The sequence below is a fragment of the Dendropsophus ebraccatus genome, chromosome 4 (genome assembly GCF_027789765.1).
Source record: "Dendropsophus ebraccatus isolate aDenEbr1 chromosome 4, aDenEbr1.pat, whole genome shotgun sequence".
In the NCBI taxonomy this organism is placed as follows: Eukaryota; Metazoa; Chordata; class Amphibia; order Anura; family Hylidae; genus Dendropsophus; species Dendropsophus ebraccatus.
The window spans coordinates 99,964,122-99,981,386 of NC_091457.1; the positions used below are offsets into that span (position 1 = coordinate 99,964,122).

Below are 17,265 nucleotides of genomic sequence, written 5' to 3' on the forward strand. Positions count from 1 at the left end.
TGATGATCAGAAACCTATGTTTGAAGGTGGCAAAGAAACATTGTTGAACAGCAAAAGAACTTCATGCTTAGCTGGAGATCTGGAGTGATCGTTGCAGTACCAGCCACTCCACACCCTGAACAAAACAGGGCATTACATCTCCCAATGCAATAGGTGCAGGGCAACTTCTGCCATGAAGCCAAATGAGTTTATTTCTCAGGCAGCAGATTTGTAGTATCTGAAAAGCGGCATGTTCCATCCAGGTGCCCCTGCATCCCAATTCACCGCTGCACAGAATGGAGCGTATGGCCACACAGGTTTTCTGTGTCCACTATTCATTGAATGTCAGTTTTTCGTGCGGTTGGATGGAATCCCAGCCGGGGCATATACTATGAGGGGGGGGGGGGGATTTACGAAGACCGGCGTACAAGTATATTGAGCCCCGCCCTCTTTTCCCCGGCAGGATACACTAAGAGGGGTATTCGGGCGCCAGCTGGCCGGGCGCCCGAATCTGCGCCCAGTGTACCAAATCTACACCTATTTCCAGCATTTGGGTAAAACCATGATAAATGATTATCACCCCCCCCCTGCAAGCTCCGCCAGCCAGCCCATCAGGCGACCCATGTGTAAGGGTGGCGTACGCCAGGGGGAAGGGGTGAATCTGCACCTTTGATAAATGTCCCCCTATGTGTATACGCTCCAGCCGGGATTCCATTCATTCCAATACAATGTATGTTTAGCATAATTCACAGAAAATATAATGAACACACTCCACAATAGTTTCTTTTTAACTGCTTAAGACTTCATTTTCTTTTTTCTTTCACATTGTTAGCATAATTCACGGCCATTGTTGCAAATTGCAACAACGGCTGTGATTTATGCTAAAGATACGTTGTGTGAACATGGTCCAAGTCATCACTACCCGTTTAGATGGAGTACAATGTGTAATGGCAGTATGACCATGAAAAAGATCACCATTAGTAGTTACAATGCATTGACTCTTTCAACTCAGGCAGGTGACATGCAGCTGATGCCTGAAGTGTGCCACTAAAAAGTTCAACTTGACCCACAAACACTAAGCGCTCATGCAGCTCTACTAATCACAAAAAAAATGTTTTGGAAGGCAAGGAGGGAAAAAATTAAAATCACGTTTCCAGTAAGGGGTTAAATTTCATTCATTGAAGCTATATATTTTTTTTAAGCCTATACCAGTTATGTATACACCAATCCCCCTTAAACCTACTAACAGATTGTGCCACCCTAAGCAGTAAGAACTGCAGTCAAACATTTGTAATAGCTTTATTAATGATAGTTATTGAGCATGAACTGCCAATTTAAATGGGCACTGTTAGGCTGCATTCCTACGTTCCGTGTTCCGCAAAGGATCACGGACGTGGAATGCCTGTAATGGGTTTCCCCCGCTTGGGCAGCATCTGTAATTAGATGCTGGGAGCGGGGGAACTGCACAGATATGCGCCGCGCTGTAATGAATCAGCCGTGCGGTGCTGTCATTACAGCGCGGCGCATATCTGTACAATTCCCCCGCTCTCAGCATTTAATTACAGATGCTGCCCGAGCGGGGGACAGTCCACTACAGGCATTCTTCGTCCGTGTTCCGTGAAGAACACGGAACGTGTGAATGCAGCCTTACTTTTATAAACCTTTGACGTGCCCTAGAGACATATCAAAGTTTTTGACTGGATGAGGTCTGATTGTCTAGACCCCCACTGATTGCCAGGAGAGGTGCTCAGTTAAAGGGGTTATCCACATAACAGCAAAAATTTTTATCCTAGCTGGTCTTACTCACCAAGTCCCCCTGAGTATTTTGATCTGTCTCCTTTCTTTCTAGCTGCTGCCCTGTGTGCAGCACCTCTAACTTTACACCCCAAAAGCTGACCCTGTACAGGACCCATCATGATCACCCAAATGTAAGGGCAGGATCTCTGGTGGGATGAGATCACAAAGCTATTATTACCAAATGACATTGATACAACTGTGCCCCCAGACCCTAGCACTATACTTCACTCTGTACCCCAAATTATCCCCCAACACCTGCTCTGTACCCCTCCCCCCCAGTTACTCCCCAGAATTGGCGGTGCTATAGGTCTCCATTGTAAGCTGTTGGGCGGGGTTGTGACAGTGGGATGCTGCCAGCCCAAGCTATGAAGCCGCAGCAGGGGGCGCGGTACCGCATCTACATGGAGTCCTGTTTAACCAGAATAATCTGGAGGGCAGAGCAGGTTGCGCGGAGTCACGTGCTTCTCCTCCATGGAGACGCTGATGACGTGCACTGTATAGCTTGACAACCATGGCGGAGACAGACGGGGAAAGCGTGAGGACCGAGTCCCAGGCCGGCGAGGAGCTGTACGTGTCTGAACTGAGCCCAGAGCAGCTGCGGGCACTTATCCGGGACACCAGGTACAGCACATATAAGAGCCTGTATACGTCCCCCTGTATGTAACTGTATGCCTGACCCCTAGAGGTCCCTCATAGCATCCTCACAGAACGTCCCCAGTTATAGTGCACGCTCCTGGGCGCCCCCTTGTGTTCACTCTGGGGTCTGCTGTCTTGCAGCAATGGCCTCAGCACACTCAAGGCTGAGACTGAGATGTTTGAGAAGTTCTACAAGCGACTGGATCCGAAGGAGCTGACCCCGGCCGCCCCATCCGAAGCCGCAGCGTCTCCTCTGGACTTCAGCCAGGTACAGCGCCCCCTCCAGCAGCAGCTCTCACTACCTTAGACCTCACAACTTTTTGGCCATCCAAAGGGATACATTCGCAAGTTCCATTCACTCTTCAGTAACCCTGTCTGTTAATAAGGACCCGCAACTGCGGACCGGATTACTATGTGTTTCAGTAACTGTCCGCATTTTCAGGGACCGTCGGACGCACAATGGCTTAAACATTTTTGTCATAGAACATGTCCCCAAAATGCATCCGTAACACCTACAGATGTGTATATGGGGTCATATAAACTGCATGTGTAAAATGATGTGTGTGAAAGGGGCCATACTGTCACATGATTCATCTGGATAGAACAATGTTTAGGCTCCAACATGCACCACATAATGGAATAATCTGCACTTTGGCCCTATTATACAGTATATAGAAAGTTTATTCATTCAGATCTAAGGACCCTATTCCACCGGACGATTATCATTTGCATAATCGTTAACGATTAACGATCTCAAACGACCACCTGAAAACGTTCACTCATTTCCATGGAACGATAATCGTTACTTATGATCGTAATTACAATCGGTTTTCTGCGCTATTTATTCGCTATTGCGTTCGTATCTATTGTGAACGACCGAACAATGTCTTATTCAATGCGAATGATTTGCGAACGAGCAATGATAAAAATAGGTCCAGGTCTTAAAAAGCGATCAACGATTTCTCGTTCGGTCGTTAATGGTTAACTGCATTTTAACCGAACGATTATCGTTTAGATTCGAACAATTTAACGATAATCTGAACGATAATCGTCCGGTGGAATAGGGCCCTTAAACAGCAATCAACAATTTCTCGTTCGGTCGTTAATGGTTAACTGCATTTCAACCGAACGATTATCGTTTAGATTCGGATTCGAACGATTTAACGATAATCGTCCGGTGGAATAGGGCCCTAAAAGAGGGATATGTAAGGGGGCAAAGAGGGACATGGTTCAAAAGTAGGGACACTTGGAAGGTATGCTACTGGGCCATGTTCACACACGTAAAAATAAGGGTAAAATACGGCGGTATTTGGATACATATGGCCTGAAATAATGATTATTTTTACATTGTGTGAACTAAGCGTTGTACTGGTTACCTCCCAAGTGTCCCTCTTTTGTAGGGACAGTCCTTACTTTAGACCCACGTCCCTCTGACCCTCTTTACCCCTTACATGTCCCTCTTTTTGACCTAGAAATGAGAATTGGCATTATGAAACTTTTTGTGTTGCTTGAGAAAGTGTCTAGTTACTTGTTGTATAATAGACCCAAACTTGCATATTATTCTATCATGTGGTGCAAATTGGATCCTAAAACTTGTTATATTCAGATGAATCATGTGACGTTATGGCCCCTGTCACACATGAAGACTCATTCAGTTTTATGGCCCCATACACACATCTGTAAATGTTACACATCTATTTTGGTGACATGATCCCTGCCGCAAGAGGGGAAAAAAATCATTACGGGCAGGGGGTAGGAGCAAAATAAAAAAAGACACTGTGACTACCTGTGCCCACTCCCACATTGTGCTGCATCACTGGATTTCTGTATCCCACCGGGTCTCATCTTCTCCTGGAAGATGACGCTGTTGTTATAACTTTCAGGGTATAAACCCACGCACCGTATACACAGCGTATTTACTGCTGCGATACGCAGCGAATACGCAGCAAAAACGCAACAAATACGCAACAAAAACGCAGCAGATTAGATCTAAATAACTGAACTCAGCATTAAATCTTCACCATCAAACTGCTGCGTATTTGTTGCGTATTTGTTGCGTATACGGTGTGTGGGTTTGTACCCTCAAAATGTTTATCAACACTAGATGATAGGCAGGGCTGTATTAACAGCTGCTGCTGCCCTAGGCACTAAACCTGAAGACGCCCCATCTTCACGCACCTATTGGCGATACCAGACCTGACCAATACCACCATACCCCCCACCCTCCTGGAAAAGACACCAGATTTACTGGCAAGTCTGAACAGGAGGAGGGAAACTAAAAAAATAAAAACAAAAAAAATTGTTTTTTCTGTCCTCCTGCTCCCTGGTGCTGCCCCCCTGCAAGGTGCTGCCCTAGGCATCGGACCACGGGTGCCTAGTGGTAAATACGGCCCTGATTATAGGTGATATAAAGCAGGTTTGCAACTTACATAATTTTTTTGTCATTTTTTAGTTCCTGTGTTTTTTTTGTTTTTCAAAGAGACTAAACACAGGACGTCCTGTGTTTCCCAGGTGATCTGTGCTCATTGAGCAGGCAGTCATGTGATCGACGGACGCAGTGAGCCGTGACTCTCTGTACTGGTCGTGACTTCATGCGTTTAGTCTCTCTCTTTTTTTTTTTTTCTTTTTTTTTTTTTTAACCACCACAAGACTAAAAATCTGGCTTCAGGAGACTGGACCTGGAATTCAGATCAGTACAGCTCTGTTTTACAGCATGATAAAAATAATAATAATGAATGTGAATTGCAAACTTGCTTTATTTTACATCCCTTGTTGATTTACATTTTGAAAGTTATAAAGACAGTGAGTGAAGCACCTTCACTGGTATAATTTAGGGTGTAAAGAGTAGAGGAGGAACTGTGTAGTCCACCCATGCCTGTGCATTCTCTCACTCCCCACTCAGGCTCTCCTGGCTCCTTCATAAAGACCTATAATCCTCCATCCTCCCCCTGAGTAATGACCTCTTTACTTATTAAAGGGGTTGGCCACTTCGTAGTAAAATAGTTCAGTGTACAGTATTAGTAGGAGTACTCACTGTATATACTGACAGCAGCTCCCTGTGTACCTCATAGAGCTAATATCAGATTCCCCTCCTCCAGGCTGTGCTGCCCTGCTCTGATGCGTTTCTGTCCATGAGATGGCTGACATGGAGGACCATGTGACCATGCCCCGCCCCCCAATGTCCACCATAGGCATATACAGGCTCAGTGGTGGTCACATGCCCCTCCATGTCAGCCATTTCATGAACAGAATCACCACAGAGCAGGGCAGCCAAGCCTGGAGGAGGGGAGTCTGATTTTAGCTCCATGAGGTACACAGGAGCTGCTGTCAGTACATACAGTGAGTACACTTACTAATACTGTACACTGAACTATATTACTGTAAAGTGGCCAACCCCTTTTAACCTCTAAGGGCAGTAAGGAATACATCTACATCTGCAATAGTGTTGGACTTTGCATGAAAGTGGTATTCATAGGTCAGAGAGGTCAGTGCTGACTGTCAGAGGAGATAGCCGGTGATGTAGCTATAAATTAACTCTTTGTTGTCCTGTTTTGGTGCCTCATCTCCCTCCACCCCTCTCCATAGAGAACAATGAAGACAGGGGGAGAGCTTTAAAGGGGTTATCCAGCGCTACAAAAACATGGCCACTTTTCCCCTACTGTTGTCTCCAGTTCAGGTGCGGTTTGCAATTAAGCTCCATTTACTTCAATGGAACCTAGTTTCAAAACCCCACCCAAACTGGAGACAACAGTAGGGGGAAAACGGCCATGTTTTTGTAGCGCTGGATAACCCCTTTAAACTGCTTTTTCATAATAAAAATGCATTTTTTCGGCTAATAAACCCAGTTTCTTAAAATCGCCTGTACTATAGATATCTCCCAAAAAAATTTAAACAACAGTGACACTTTAAGTTATCAGCTACCAAGGGGGGGGGGGGGGGGGGGGGGGGGTCAGCCTGAATCCATCTAGAAGCAATTGTATTTATTGCCAGATAGAGGACCCTCTGGATACTCAATGTGTGGTATAGTCATTCAGTTGTCTGTCTTCCAATAACCGTTATATGCAGTGTTTAGGAAAGAGCTCTAGGGTAATACCAAACACCTGCTTTATTAATTTCACTATAGTTTTCCAATAATCCTTAAAGAGGATGTACCACCAGGTACATCCTCTTTAATCTGAACTAACGGATCGAGCGGCGCCGTCACGGGGAAGCCGGTGTCGCGGTCGGTTTTTCGGACTGCGGCCTGGTTCCCGTGCACACCGCCGTTCTATGCACTGGAACCAGCCGGTGCTCAAGCACTGGAGGTAGGCCGGGCCGCCCCCAGTGGGAGGGAATTCCCTCCCCTGTATGACGCGGCTCCATTAGAATGAAAAATGGACCACGGCACCGGCTTCCCCGTGATGGCGCCGATCGATCCGTCGGTTCAGATTAAAGAGGATGTACCTGGTGTTACATCCTCTTTAACCCACATCTCGGACAGTTGGAGTCTTTCCTTTACCCTTATGCACTACGTGTGGAGACATATACCCAACGTATTAGAAAAAGTTGTGGCATTTTTGGCCTTTAGAGCCTTTATAGATTTTTGTCCTTCTTGTGTAGATGCGTAGTCGGCGTCGCTCTAAGTCACGCAGCACCATCACTGAGCGTCTGCTGAGCCTGAGTGTGGATCAGAAGTGTGATCTGGTGCAGCGGGAGCTGGAGGAATCCAGGGAGGAGGCACAGAGAGACCGCGACAACACAGAGCGTATTCTTCAGAGCTACAAGGTAAATGAGGCACGTTTATACCGAGGGCGACCACAGGCACTCACTCATCTTCCACATAGGTTATGTTTCTACAAACACATGTGGCTCTACAGAGGCACTGCTTATCTCTTCCTGCAGTGGCAGTTTCACACATACCTCAGCTGCTGCAGAACATCATACATGCCTTGGCTGCTACAGAAGGGGAGGTCTCATATCAGTTAATGGTCTTGGTTCTGGTTTCCGATTTCTTAACATTTTAAAGATCTCTGCTTGCTGTCAGTGACTGTTTGCATGTTAAAATTAAAAACTAGTTTGAAAAATATTTAAGTCAAGTGACTACCCCTGAGGGAACTGTGATGCCATATTAATTATCAATCAGCTTTCCCAGGGACTGATATAAGCCAGATTCATACATCTGTGATATACCATCTGTAAGCTGGCTGTATATTGAGAATGAGCAGTTGTTTGTGTTGTGGGTGTAATATTGATGTACCCTCTGATTACCACCACCAGACCCCCTTCCACCTCCACACACACTTGCCCTGACCTGTTTCTCACTCTCTCTGATTGTACAGGCCACCATTGAAGAAGCCGAGATCCGCAGCTCTGAAATTAAAAAGGCCAAGTATGAGTTTGATCGAGACATCGGCAGAGCTGCAGTGAGCAACAAAAAGGGTCAAGGGGTGAACCCAGAAAAGGTTCTCCGCTACATGGAAGAAAAGACACTGGCAAGGGTCAGTCCCTGGATATTCACTCTATAAGCTGTAGGACTAGTGATGTAAAGGCACACATGACAGTACTAATATACTGGAAAGCAGGGTAAATATGGAGAGGAACATACCACATAAATAATATATTGTGGGGACCAGGATATGGAGAGACACATATAACGGAGAGAATATATTAGTGGCCAGAGCAGATAAACATGACATAGATAATATTTTGTGTAGTATGGTGGGATGTACAGAGGTGCACATTACATTGAAAACATAATAGGAAGTAGGACATGATATGGAAATGTCAACAATATATATAATATATTGGGGAGCAGGGTGGACAGGCACATGACATAGATAATGTATTAGAGAACTGGGTGGTATATAGAATAAAGAGTATATATAGGCACACATGACAGATATTATACTGGGTTACAGGCTGGTATACAAGAGGCGTCTATTATGCAGATAATACTTATTAGAGTACACCATGGTATATATTGCATATAAAGCGTGTAATCCAACTCTATCTTGGCCAGGACAGTCTGGTGGATAAGCTCCGTTTAAAGAATGCAGCGCTGAAAATTCAAAAGAAGAAGTTGCAGATGCAGCTGAAGCAGGTACCACACCTTACAGTGATTCTGATATCAGCAGCTGTAATCATGTCAGCAGATGACAATCCGCTCTTCACTACCTCATGTATCTATAAACTCTGCAACTGCAGACTGACGCTGTGCACTGCATGTGTGACTGTGTCCATTGCTTGGCTTCACATACCACTTAATGGGACACTTCCAAAACTTAAAGTGCCACTGTCATTTCATTTTTTTTTTTTTTTTTTTGCAGAAATCAATAGTCCAGGCGATTTTAAGAAACTTTGTAATTGGGTTTATTAGGCAAATATGCCATTAAATGCATTCAAAAATCCTTTCCCCAGGTGCCCCCTCCCTCCTCTCTTTCATCCACTGCTCATTATCAGGAAATCTAGACTCTTTTACAAAGTCGGGCCCTGTGTAACCTATGGAGAGGGGAGGAAGGAGATTAGTTGCCAGCAGAGAACAAAGGATTACACATTGGGAGCTGCATGAAAGCGGTATTCAGAGGTCAGAGAGGTCAGTGCTGACTGTCAGAGGAAATAGCCGGTAGCTGTAAATTAACTCTTCGTTGTCCTATTTTGGTGCCTCATCTCCCTTAACCCCTCCCCTCTCCATAATGAACAATGAAGACAGGGGGAGAGCTTCAACCTGCTTTTCCATGATAAAAATGCATTTTTTTTCGGCTGATAAACCCAGTTAAAAGTTTCTTAAAATCGCCTGTACTATAGATATCTGCAAAAAAAAATTTAAACGAGAGTGACACTTTAAGTTATCAGTAGATTATACATCAGTAGAGTATACAACGCTGATTATAAATCTGCAGGTTTTATCTTTCTATGTTCTTGCATTCCTTTGCTATAAGCCACAAATGAAGGAGTCTAAGTAGTCCTCTCCATTATACTCTTGAGCTAAGTAGTCCTCTCTATGCAACAACATGCCCAGTTTGTTGGCTTACAGCGGTGAAATACAGAGGAGTAGAAAGCTACAAATTACATATTTGGAATCAGCATCCCTTATGCTACGTTTACACAAAGCGATAATTCGTTTATTCGTTTAGACGAATAAATCGTTAGAAAATTCGTAAGAAAATTCGTAAAAAAAATTGTTAATGCAATCGTTTTTAAGATCGCTTAAGCCCATCTTTTACATAGGGTGAATCTTTGAAAGACTGTTTACACGAAACGATCTGCGAATTTTTAGCAAACGATGATCGACGATTTGAGAACATGTTGAAAGATCAAAATGAACGATTTTTCACTCATCGCTTGATCGTTTGCTGTGTTTACATGGAACGATTATCACTCAAATGCGATCGTTATTGCGAAAATTCGAACGATAATCGTTCCGTGTAAACGCAGCATTATCCTACTTACAGATGACTTTAGTTTAGGGTTTTAAGGAGGGTCAATTGGAGGTGACAGAGTCCCTTTCAGGTTTCCAATTATATCACATTGTTTTAACATCAGATATTGAATAAGACAATAGAAACCTCCCCCTACACTTACGACCCGTTCACACTAGGGAATCAGCACAGAGATTCAGCTCGGAACCCCCGCCTGTGGACTCCGTGCCGAATTCTGCCTGCTATGTCTTTCAATGTGAGGTCTCGCTCACCTCCGCTCTTCGCGTCTCTCCACTCAAAGAATTGACATGTCAATTCTTTGAGAGGAAAGGTGCGTAGAGTGGATGCGCGCAGTTCGCAGGCGGGGGGTACCGAGCGGAATCTCTACACCGAATCCAGAGTGTGAATAGGTCCTTAAAAGGGAAACTATCAGCAGGTTTGAGGCATCTGAGGATGAAGTAAGTGTAACTGTCATTTAAATTTTTATTGCAGAAATCAATAGAACAAGCGATTTTTAACCCCGTCATGACCCAGCCCAAAATTACCTAAATAACGCCAATTTTTTATTTTCGTTTTTCCCTCCTTGCCTTCTAAAAACTCTAGCACTTTCGTTTGTCTATCTACAGGGCCATGTAAGGACTTGTTTTTTTTCAGGAACAAACGTACTTTTTTATGGAACAAAATCCAGTAAAGTAAAGGAGAAACTGCAGCAACTCACCGTTCTGTAGCAAATTCTTCTTTATTGATGGAACAGTCTTGTACAAAAAGGCATCAGGGGGGTGAATGGGAGGATGTACACACGGACATACAGTAGGTAGCGACGATCGTTTCGTGTGGACTAGCCACACTTCATCTGGCGTAAACTGTCTACGTAATGCACTTTACAGTAAAAAGTGACATAACGATATGCAAGTTTACACAGATTCTCTAATATATTATTATTATTTTTTATAAAAGCTTTTTTTTTTTTTTTTTGCAAATAATTATTATTAAAATGGCCCTATAATGGCTCTTACAATGGTTTTATTTTTTCACCTATGGGGCTGTATGTGGTGTCATTTGATCTCAGGTTTTTATTAGTAGTCTATAGGGATGTCACGATACCAGAACTTTGAGTTCGATGCTGATATTAGCTTTTTTTTATTTCGATACTCGATACTAATTCGATACAGATATAATTCCCGCACCTATGTACCACATTTTTATTTATGTGAGTTTTTGATCACTTTTTTGTTACATTCTATAGTTTGGAAGTTGAGCTTTTAGTTTTTTTGTGTTTAAGTTTTAAAAATACTTTTTTTTTACACTTTTTAATTCCCAGGGACCTTTTTAAATCAATTATTAGTCTGATCTATTGATCTATGCTATATAGTATTGCTATAGCATTGCATAAGGCACCCTTCACACCTCCGTGTCAGTTTTCACTGTCAGGAAATCCTGATCAGGAGGCTTCAGGAAACCATCAGGAAATTCCTTTAAGTGACACTGTCGGCCCCTTTTTGCATTCTGACTTCTCTACACAGGTGTAATAGGTAAATTTAGCAGTTTTCATACCTTATTTTATATCATACGTCATGGTGCTTGTTCAAGTAAAAGTGATCTTTTATCAACTGCAGATTGTGCTAAATGGGCGGGGCTTCACAGCAACAGCGCCACTTAGCCCTGCCCACGGCATCACCATTGGTCCGTGAGGGGGTGGGGCCTATGTGCCTATGATGTCATGGAGGGCGGGGCCAACTGTGGTGCAGTGGACGGTCCAAGCTGTTGCCGTCTCCCCAGTAGCACAATCTGCAGTTGATAAAAGATCACTTTTTACTTGAACAAGAACCATGTTGTATGATTTAAAATAAAGTATGAAAACTGCTAAATTTACCTTTTACACCTGTGTAGAGAAGTCAGAATGCAAAAAGGTTTTCCTGAGACATGGCAATATTGATCACACTCGCATACCAGTAGCTAGTATACCATATGCACAACAACTCCCAGCATACCTCCTTGTGCACAACAAATCCCAGCATACCTCCTTGTATGTTAATTGTCAGTTATTTGGAGTTGGTCCTGCTGTGGCCAAGATAAGTAGGTGACGCTAGGGCGTAGGGAGTGGCACACAGAGAACATGGCTGGCGCTCAGCTAGCCACCAGTTGTGTTCTCTGCACTTTACTTTATGGTAAGCTGCGATATTATTCTGCAGCACGATCAGGGCAGCCTGTCATCAGTGAGGGCCTGGTTACGTCCCAGCCCGTACCGATACATCCAAGGTCGTCTAGGGGTTATTTGCTCATTATCAGGCAAAGCCGTCTTCATTACAGAGGAGCAAAGTAATGTGAAGATGGATTTGCTGAGTCCATTATGACCTATGGAGGGGGAGGGGCCAAGGGGGATGAGTGAGCAGGAAAAGGATACAAGCAGCATTACAGTTTGCAGACTGTCTGGGCACATAAAATGCTGGATTTAAGTTCAGAAAGGTCAGTGCTTATCTAGGAGCTTGGTGCAAGAAGATCTCAGGATGTGTGTTTTGCAGGGCTGCCTTTTCTCCTCTCTGTTCTCACTCATCCCCATTGATCCCTTCCCTCTCCATGGAGCATAATAGACACGGAAACACTGCCTCTGAAGGGGGGGGAGGCAAAAGGCTTTTTAAATACAGACAAACCATTTTGCTTAATAAAACCTTTTACCGAGTTTCTTAAAATTGCTTGTACTGAAAAATGACATTTAAATGACAGTTACACTTTAAAGCGACTCTGTACCCATAATCTGACCCCCCAAACCACTTGTACCTTCGGATAGCAGCTTTTAATCCAAGATCTGTCCTTGGGTCCATTCGGCAGGTGATGCAGTTATTGTCCTAAAAAACAACTTTTAAACTTGCAGCCCTGTGTCCAACGGCCGTGACCTAGATTGTGTATGCATTAGGCTGGCACAACCTCTGTCCCTCCTCCCCGCCCTCCTCATTATTAGGAATGCTCCAGGCAGATTGTCTCCTATTCGTCAGCTGTGTGAATACTGAACATGGGCTGAATCGTTAAGGCACCTGTGCAATGTTCAGCATAGAGAAAATGTTCCAGTGGTATTCCTAATGGTGAAGAGGGTGGGGAGGAGGGACGGAGGGGTGGTGCAAAGTTAGGACATAGATATTCTAAGCCACGCTCGTTGGGCACGGGGGTTCAAGTTTAAAAGTTGTTTTTTAGGACAATAACTGCATCACCTGCCAAATGGACCCAAGGACAGATCTTGGATTAAAAGCTGCTATCCGAAGGTACAAGTGGTTTGGAGGGGGGGTCAGATTGTGGGTACAGAGTCGCTTTAAAGTGTAACTGTCATTTAAATGTCATTTTTCAGTACAAGCGATTTTAAGAAACTCGGTAAAAGGTTTTATTAAGCAAAATGGTTTGTCTGTATTCAAAAAGCCTTTTGCCTCCCCCCCTTCAGAGGCAATGTTTGGATTAAACAGATTTTGGATTAAAAGCAGCTATCCGATGGTACAAGCGGTTTGAGGTGGGGGGGTCAGATTGTGGGTACAGAGTTACTTAAAGTCTCTCACTTTGATCTTTGGTGACGTTTCTATAATATTAGCAGTTTATATATGTTAATGAGGTGTTCTGGTACACTGTGCACTGTTTCACCTCTGGCTACTACCACCCCCCTGGCAGGCCCGTTCTGCTGGTATTCATTAGGAGAGGTGGGTAAGCCGAGGGCAAATCAGTGCACTGGGGGGGAGGTAGTCCTACATGCAGTGCTTGAAAACGCTACATTAGCATATGGAATAAACTGCTAATATCACTGAAACAGCACAGAGGATGAAGGTAAGAAATGCACCATCATCCTCAGCACCCTGTGCACTATAGGAATATATCAGCAGGTTAGGTGCTTCACTTATATTCAGCTTTTTCAGGTACTGAGACAACAGATCTCCTCTTCATTATTTGTGACGTCTATGCTGGATCTGCAATAGATAAGAGTGTGTGTTGTCTATAGAGCTTTATTTCTGACTCCTCCATCCATTGAACATTCACCACATGGCTCTCCTTTTCACATTCTCATACTTCTTCACAGTCCATGATATTAAGTTTTATCATATACATCATATAACAAGGGATGCAGGTTGCTTCCTCGATGTAACTTTTCCTGTTCACCATTTACAGAAGGAGGAGATGGGTGAAGTGCTGAATGAAGTGGATTTCCAACAACTAAAAATTGAAAATGCTCAATTTCTAGAACGAATTGATGAACGGAACCAGGATCTTCTGCAGCTAAAACTAACCACTGGCGATACTCTTCAAGTGCTCAACTCCTACAAGGTAACTACAGCGAAAATCTGAGAGTTGTGTTCCTATGGGCCAGGATTTATCGGCTCAGGGTGGGTTCATGCTGTATATATGGAGGGTTGGTACTGTGGCTTTGGATGCATTAAAGAGGTACTCTGGGCAACAGTGAAAAATTGTTTTGTCACAGCCCCACAGAAACTACCCACTCAGCCAGTCAATGACTGCAGTGGTGTCCCGCCTCAGTCACTGATTGGCTGAGCGGGCATTTTTGAGCTGAGGCCCTGACGTTTTGGGACTGGGCGCAGTGACTGCAATGTGGGGGTTTAGGGATGATTTAGTAGGACTTCTTAATTAAGTTCCCCCTCACACCTTTGCTGTATTTTTCCACTTTCCCGGAGTACCCCTTTAAATGGGTTATCCATGACTAAAAGCAGGGCTAGTTTCTTGCAAAAACAGTACCCCACCTGTCCTCAGTTTTGTGTGTTATTACAATTCCGCTGCATTTACTTTAATAAAACTAACCTGCAAAGTCTGGTGGGTTGAGGCTGTGTGTATGGAGGGTGAGGAATGCTTTTCAGGATCATGTTGTGGCTGTACATGTAGACTACAGCTCTGGATGGGTTGTGGCTATGTTTATGGAGGTTTAAGACTATGGCACTGGATGGAGTCTTGATTTCCTTTATAGAAGAGGCTACAGACCACCATGGTGGAGTCGGTTCATCTGGCCAAAGAGATTTCAGTGCGTAATGAGATCCTGCAGAAAATTGAGCTGGAAACAGGACAGGTGGAGCAGGTAACACAGATGCTATGGGTGGCAATTGTTCCAGGCTGTAAGCTTTATGGTTAGGGTCTTTGGTTTATGTTCCTGGTTACTTTTTCAGGAACGAGCAAAAGCTGAAAGTCTTAACAAGAAGCTGAGAAAACAATTGAGTGACTATCGGGTCCCAGACGTTTTGGAGTATGTACAGGAGAAAATGGATCAGGAGGAGCTGGAGAAGAATGTGCGAGCCTGGGAGAGGAAAGTAGAGATCGCTGAGGTACATTGGGCACATATCAGGCATTAGTACATTATAGAGAATGCTGTCAGATGTATCTGTGGTGCTGGTGGGAAGCATGTTCACACGTAGATGGAGACGCCCACTCTATAGGCTTTGGATACCTAAAATGCTTTTTTTTTTTTTTTTTTTTTATTCTTGCTTTATACATATTGTGGTACAAAAACATTTTCCTTTGGTTGTTCTAAAAAAAATTGTCACTTTTGCCTCTACAGCCTATGTAGCTTGCTATCTTTGCAAGTTGCTATCTTTGAAAATAGCAAATAGCCTATATAATTCCTCCCTGCAAACTACCTTTTGAGTGCTGTCTTCATTATGTACAGCCTGTCTGAGCTGTCCTCTCCAATGCTGTGTTTACACAGACAGATTTATCTGACAGATTTCTTAAGCCAAAACCAGGAACTATAAACTATAAACAGAGAACAGGTCATAAAGGAAAGACTGATTTATCCTCTTTTCAGATCCATTCCTGGCTTTGGCTTCAAGAATCTGTCAGATAAATCTGTCTGTGTAAATGCACCATTAGTCTTTGCTGCTGTGTAACTCAATCCCCCCAGCTACTACCTATAACATGGAAAGAGCAGAAAGTCCTCAAGTCCTTCTGACAGAGTTTTAATGAAGGCTGTCTTCAAGATTGCTGTATTTTGCATCCAGGAGACAGACAAGCTGCAGAGCGCCGCCTCAATATTTATAAGACACCAAATTTCCCAGTTTGCATAATATTTAAGGTGATGATTTAACAAAAACAGGGCTGAGGATGAAGGTAAGAAAGGTAAGGTAAGAAAAGCAAGAAGTTGCTTTGTATAGGTGTATTCTTTCTTATAATAAAATATCTAGCAGGGGCCCAATTTTTAAGAGGGGAAGCCCCTGTCAGTTGAGCTTACTTAAAAGAATATTATTCTAACACTTATTTCTACATATTACTAAATAAGCTAACAGACTGTTAGCCCAGCTCACACGTCCATATTGCTGTCTGTGGACAGCACTATGGATGGGAATCTGTAGCTGTCTGCAATAGCATGGATGCAGGTAAGTGGTGCTGGCTGCAATTGCAATCTGTACTAGAGCCTCCCAGCATTTTTCGCAGCACAGATCACCGCCCCATCACAGGTGTGTAAATGGAGCCCATAGAAATAAATGGGTCCATAATCTGTCCGCAGTTGCAGATGTGTGAACACAAGTCAGGGACGCATTGAGAGCCCAGAATCATGTATTTTTCAGGTGGTAACCATGAGGTCACATGAGCCAAATGCAGGAACGGATTCCAAGAATTTTCAGATATAAAGAAATAATTAAGTTTCTAGCTGCATAATACTTATTAACAAACAATAGCTTCTTTAAGAGTGCTTCTTTAGGGTACAAACCCACACACCGTATAAACAGCAGATACGCAACAAATACGCAGCAAATTCGCAGCAGATTTGTTGGTACAGATTTGATGCTGTGTTGTTATTTAGATATAATTTGCTGCGTATTTGCTGCGTATTTGCTGCGTATCGCAGCAGTAAATACGCTGCTTATACAGTGTGTGGGTTTATACCCTTAAGGCAAATAATTACAACAATCCATTCTGATGATGTGGATGATTTCTGATCGTGTCTCTCCTGGCTCCACAGCTTTCTCTGAAGACTCAGCGCAGGAAGTGGGAGCAGATAAAGGCAGCCAGTCTGATGCCAGAATATACACAGCTACATGGAGAACAGTGACAGAAAAAAACAGATATGGGGACATTCAGTACTTGAGGATAATCAAAGTAGGGGCAGCATCTTCAGCTTCTAGGCATTGTGGAAGCTCCTATAATACTTCAGTGTGACTGTTTGTTACCTGACTTGGGTTTTTACTGAATCCATTTTTTCAATGGTTTCCATAAAGGAAGAATAATAAAATACCAGAGCTGTCACATGACTTGGTTCATTGTTAAAGCTTCTTTGGGGACTCTCCATGTGTTCCACTTTACACACATGGCTGCAACAGAGGTGTATTATGGTGCTTTTAATATAAATCCAGAAGAAAAAATAGTGACACGCTCTATTGAACTTCTTCTTGAGAAAAATGTCTCCAGTATACAATGTCCCACAGTGCTTGCAGCCAGTGTTGCATGGTACAGAACCATAGGTTCCCTTTGTCCCACAATC

General features: G+C 43.6%; 1 protein-coding gene across 2 annotated transcripts; it reads left to right on the top strand.

Moving 5' to 3' along the window:
• Positions 1–2,244: 2,244 nt before the first annotated feature.
• Positions 2,245–17,021, top strand: CFAP263 (cilia and flagella associated protein 263). 2 transcript variants are annotated; one of them, XM_069968637.1, is made up of 9 exons: positions 2,246–2,397; positions 2,554–2,680; positions 7,012–7,176; positions 7,731–7,889; positions 8,411–8,491; positions 13,953–14,108; positions 14,761–14,868; positions 14,957–15,112; positions 16,747–17,021. In XM_069968637.1, the coding sequence occupies exons 1-9, from the start codon at positions 2,288–2,290 to the stop codon at positions 16,834–16,836; spliced, it is 1,152 nt and encodes a 383-aa protein (XP_069824738.1). In that variant the 5' UTR covers positions 2,246–2,287; the 3' UTR covers positions 16,837–17,021. The 2 variants fall into 2 exon arrangements, with proteins under 2 accessions (XP_069824739.1, XP_069824738.1); XM_069968638.1 differs by lacking the exon at positions 14,761–14,868 and having other exon boundaries at positions 2,245–2,397.
• Positions 17,022–17,265: the final 244 nt, after the last annotated feature.

What these genes read in the sequence shown, in the direction of transcription:
- CFAP263 (XM_069968637.1), top strand. Translation starts at nt 2,288, where the DNA reads ATGGCGGAGACAGACGGGGAAAGCGTGAGGACCGAGTCCCAGGCCGGC. An exon ending in CTCCTCTGGACTTCAGCCAG is followed by an intron (nt 2,681 to 7,011) that starts GTACAGCGCCCC and finishes CTTCTTGTGTAG; the next exon opens with ATGCGTAGTCGGCGTCGCTC. An exon ending in GGAAAGTAGAGATCGCTGAG is followed by an intron (nt 15,113 to 16,746) that starts GTACATTGGGCA and finishes CTGGCTCCACAG; the next exon opens with CTTTCTCTGAAGACTCAGCG.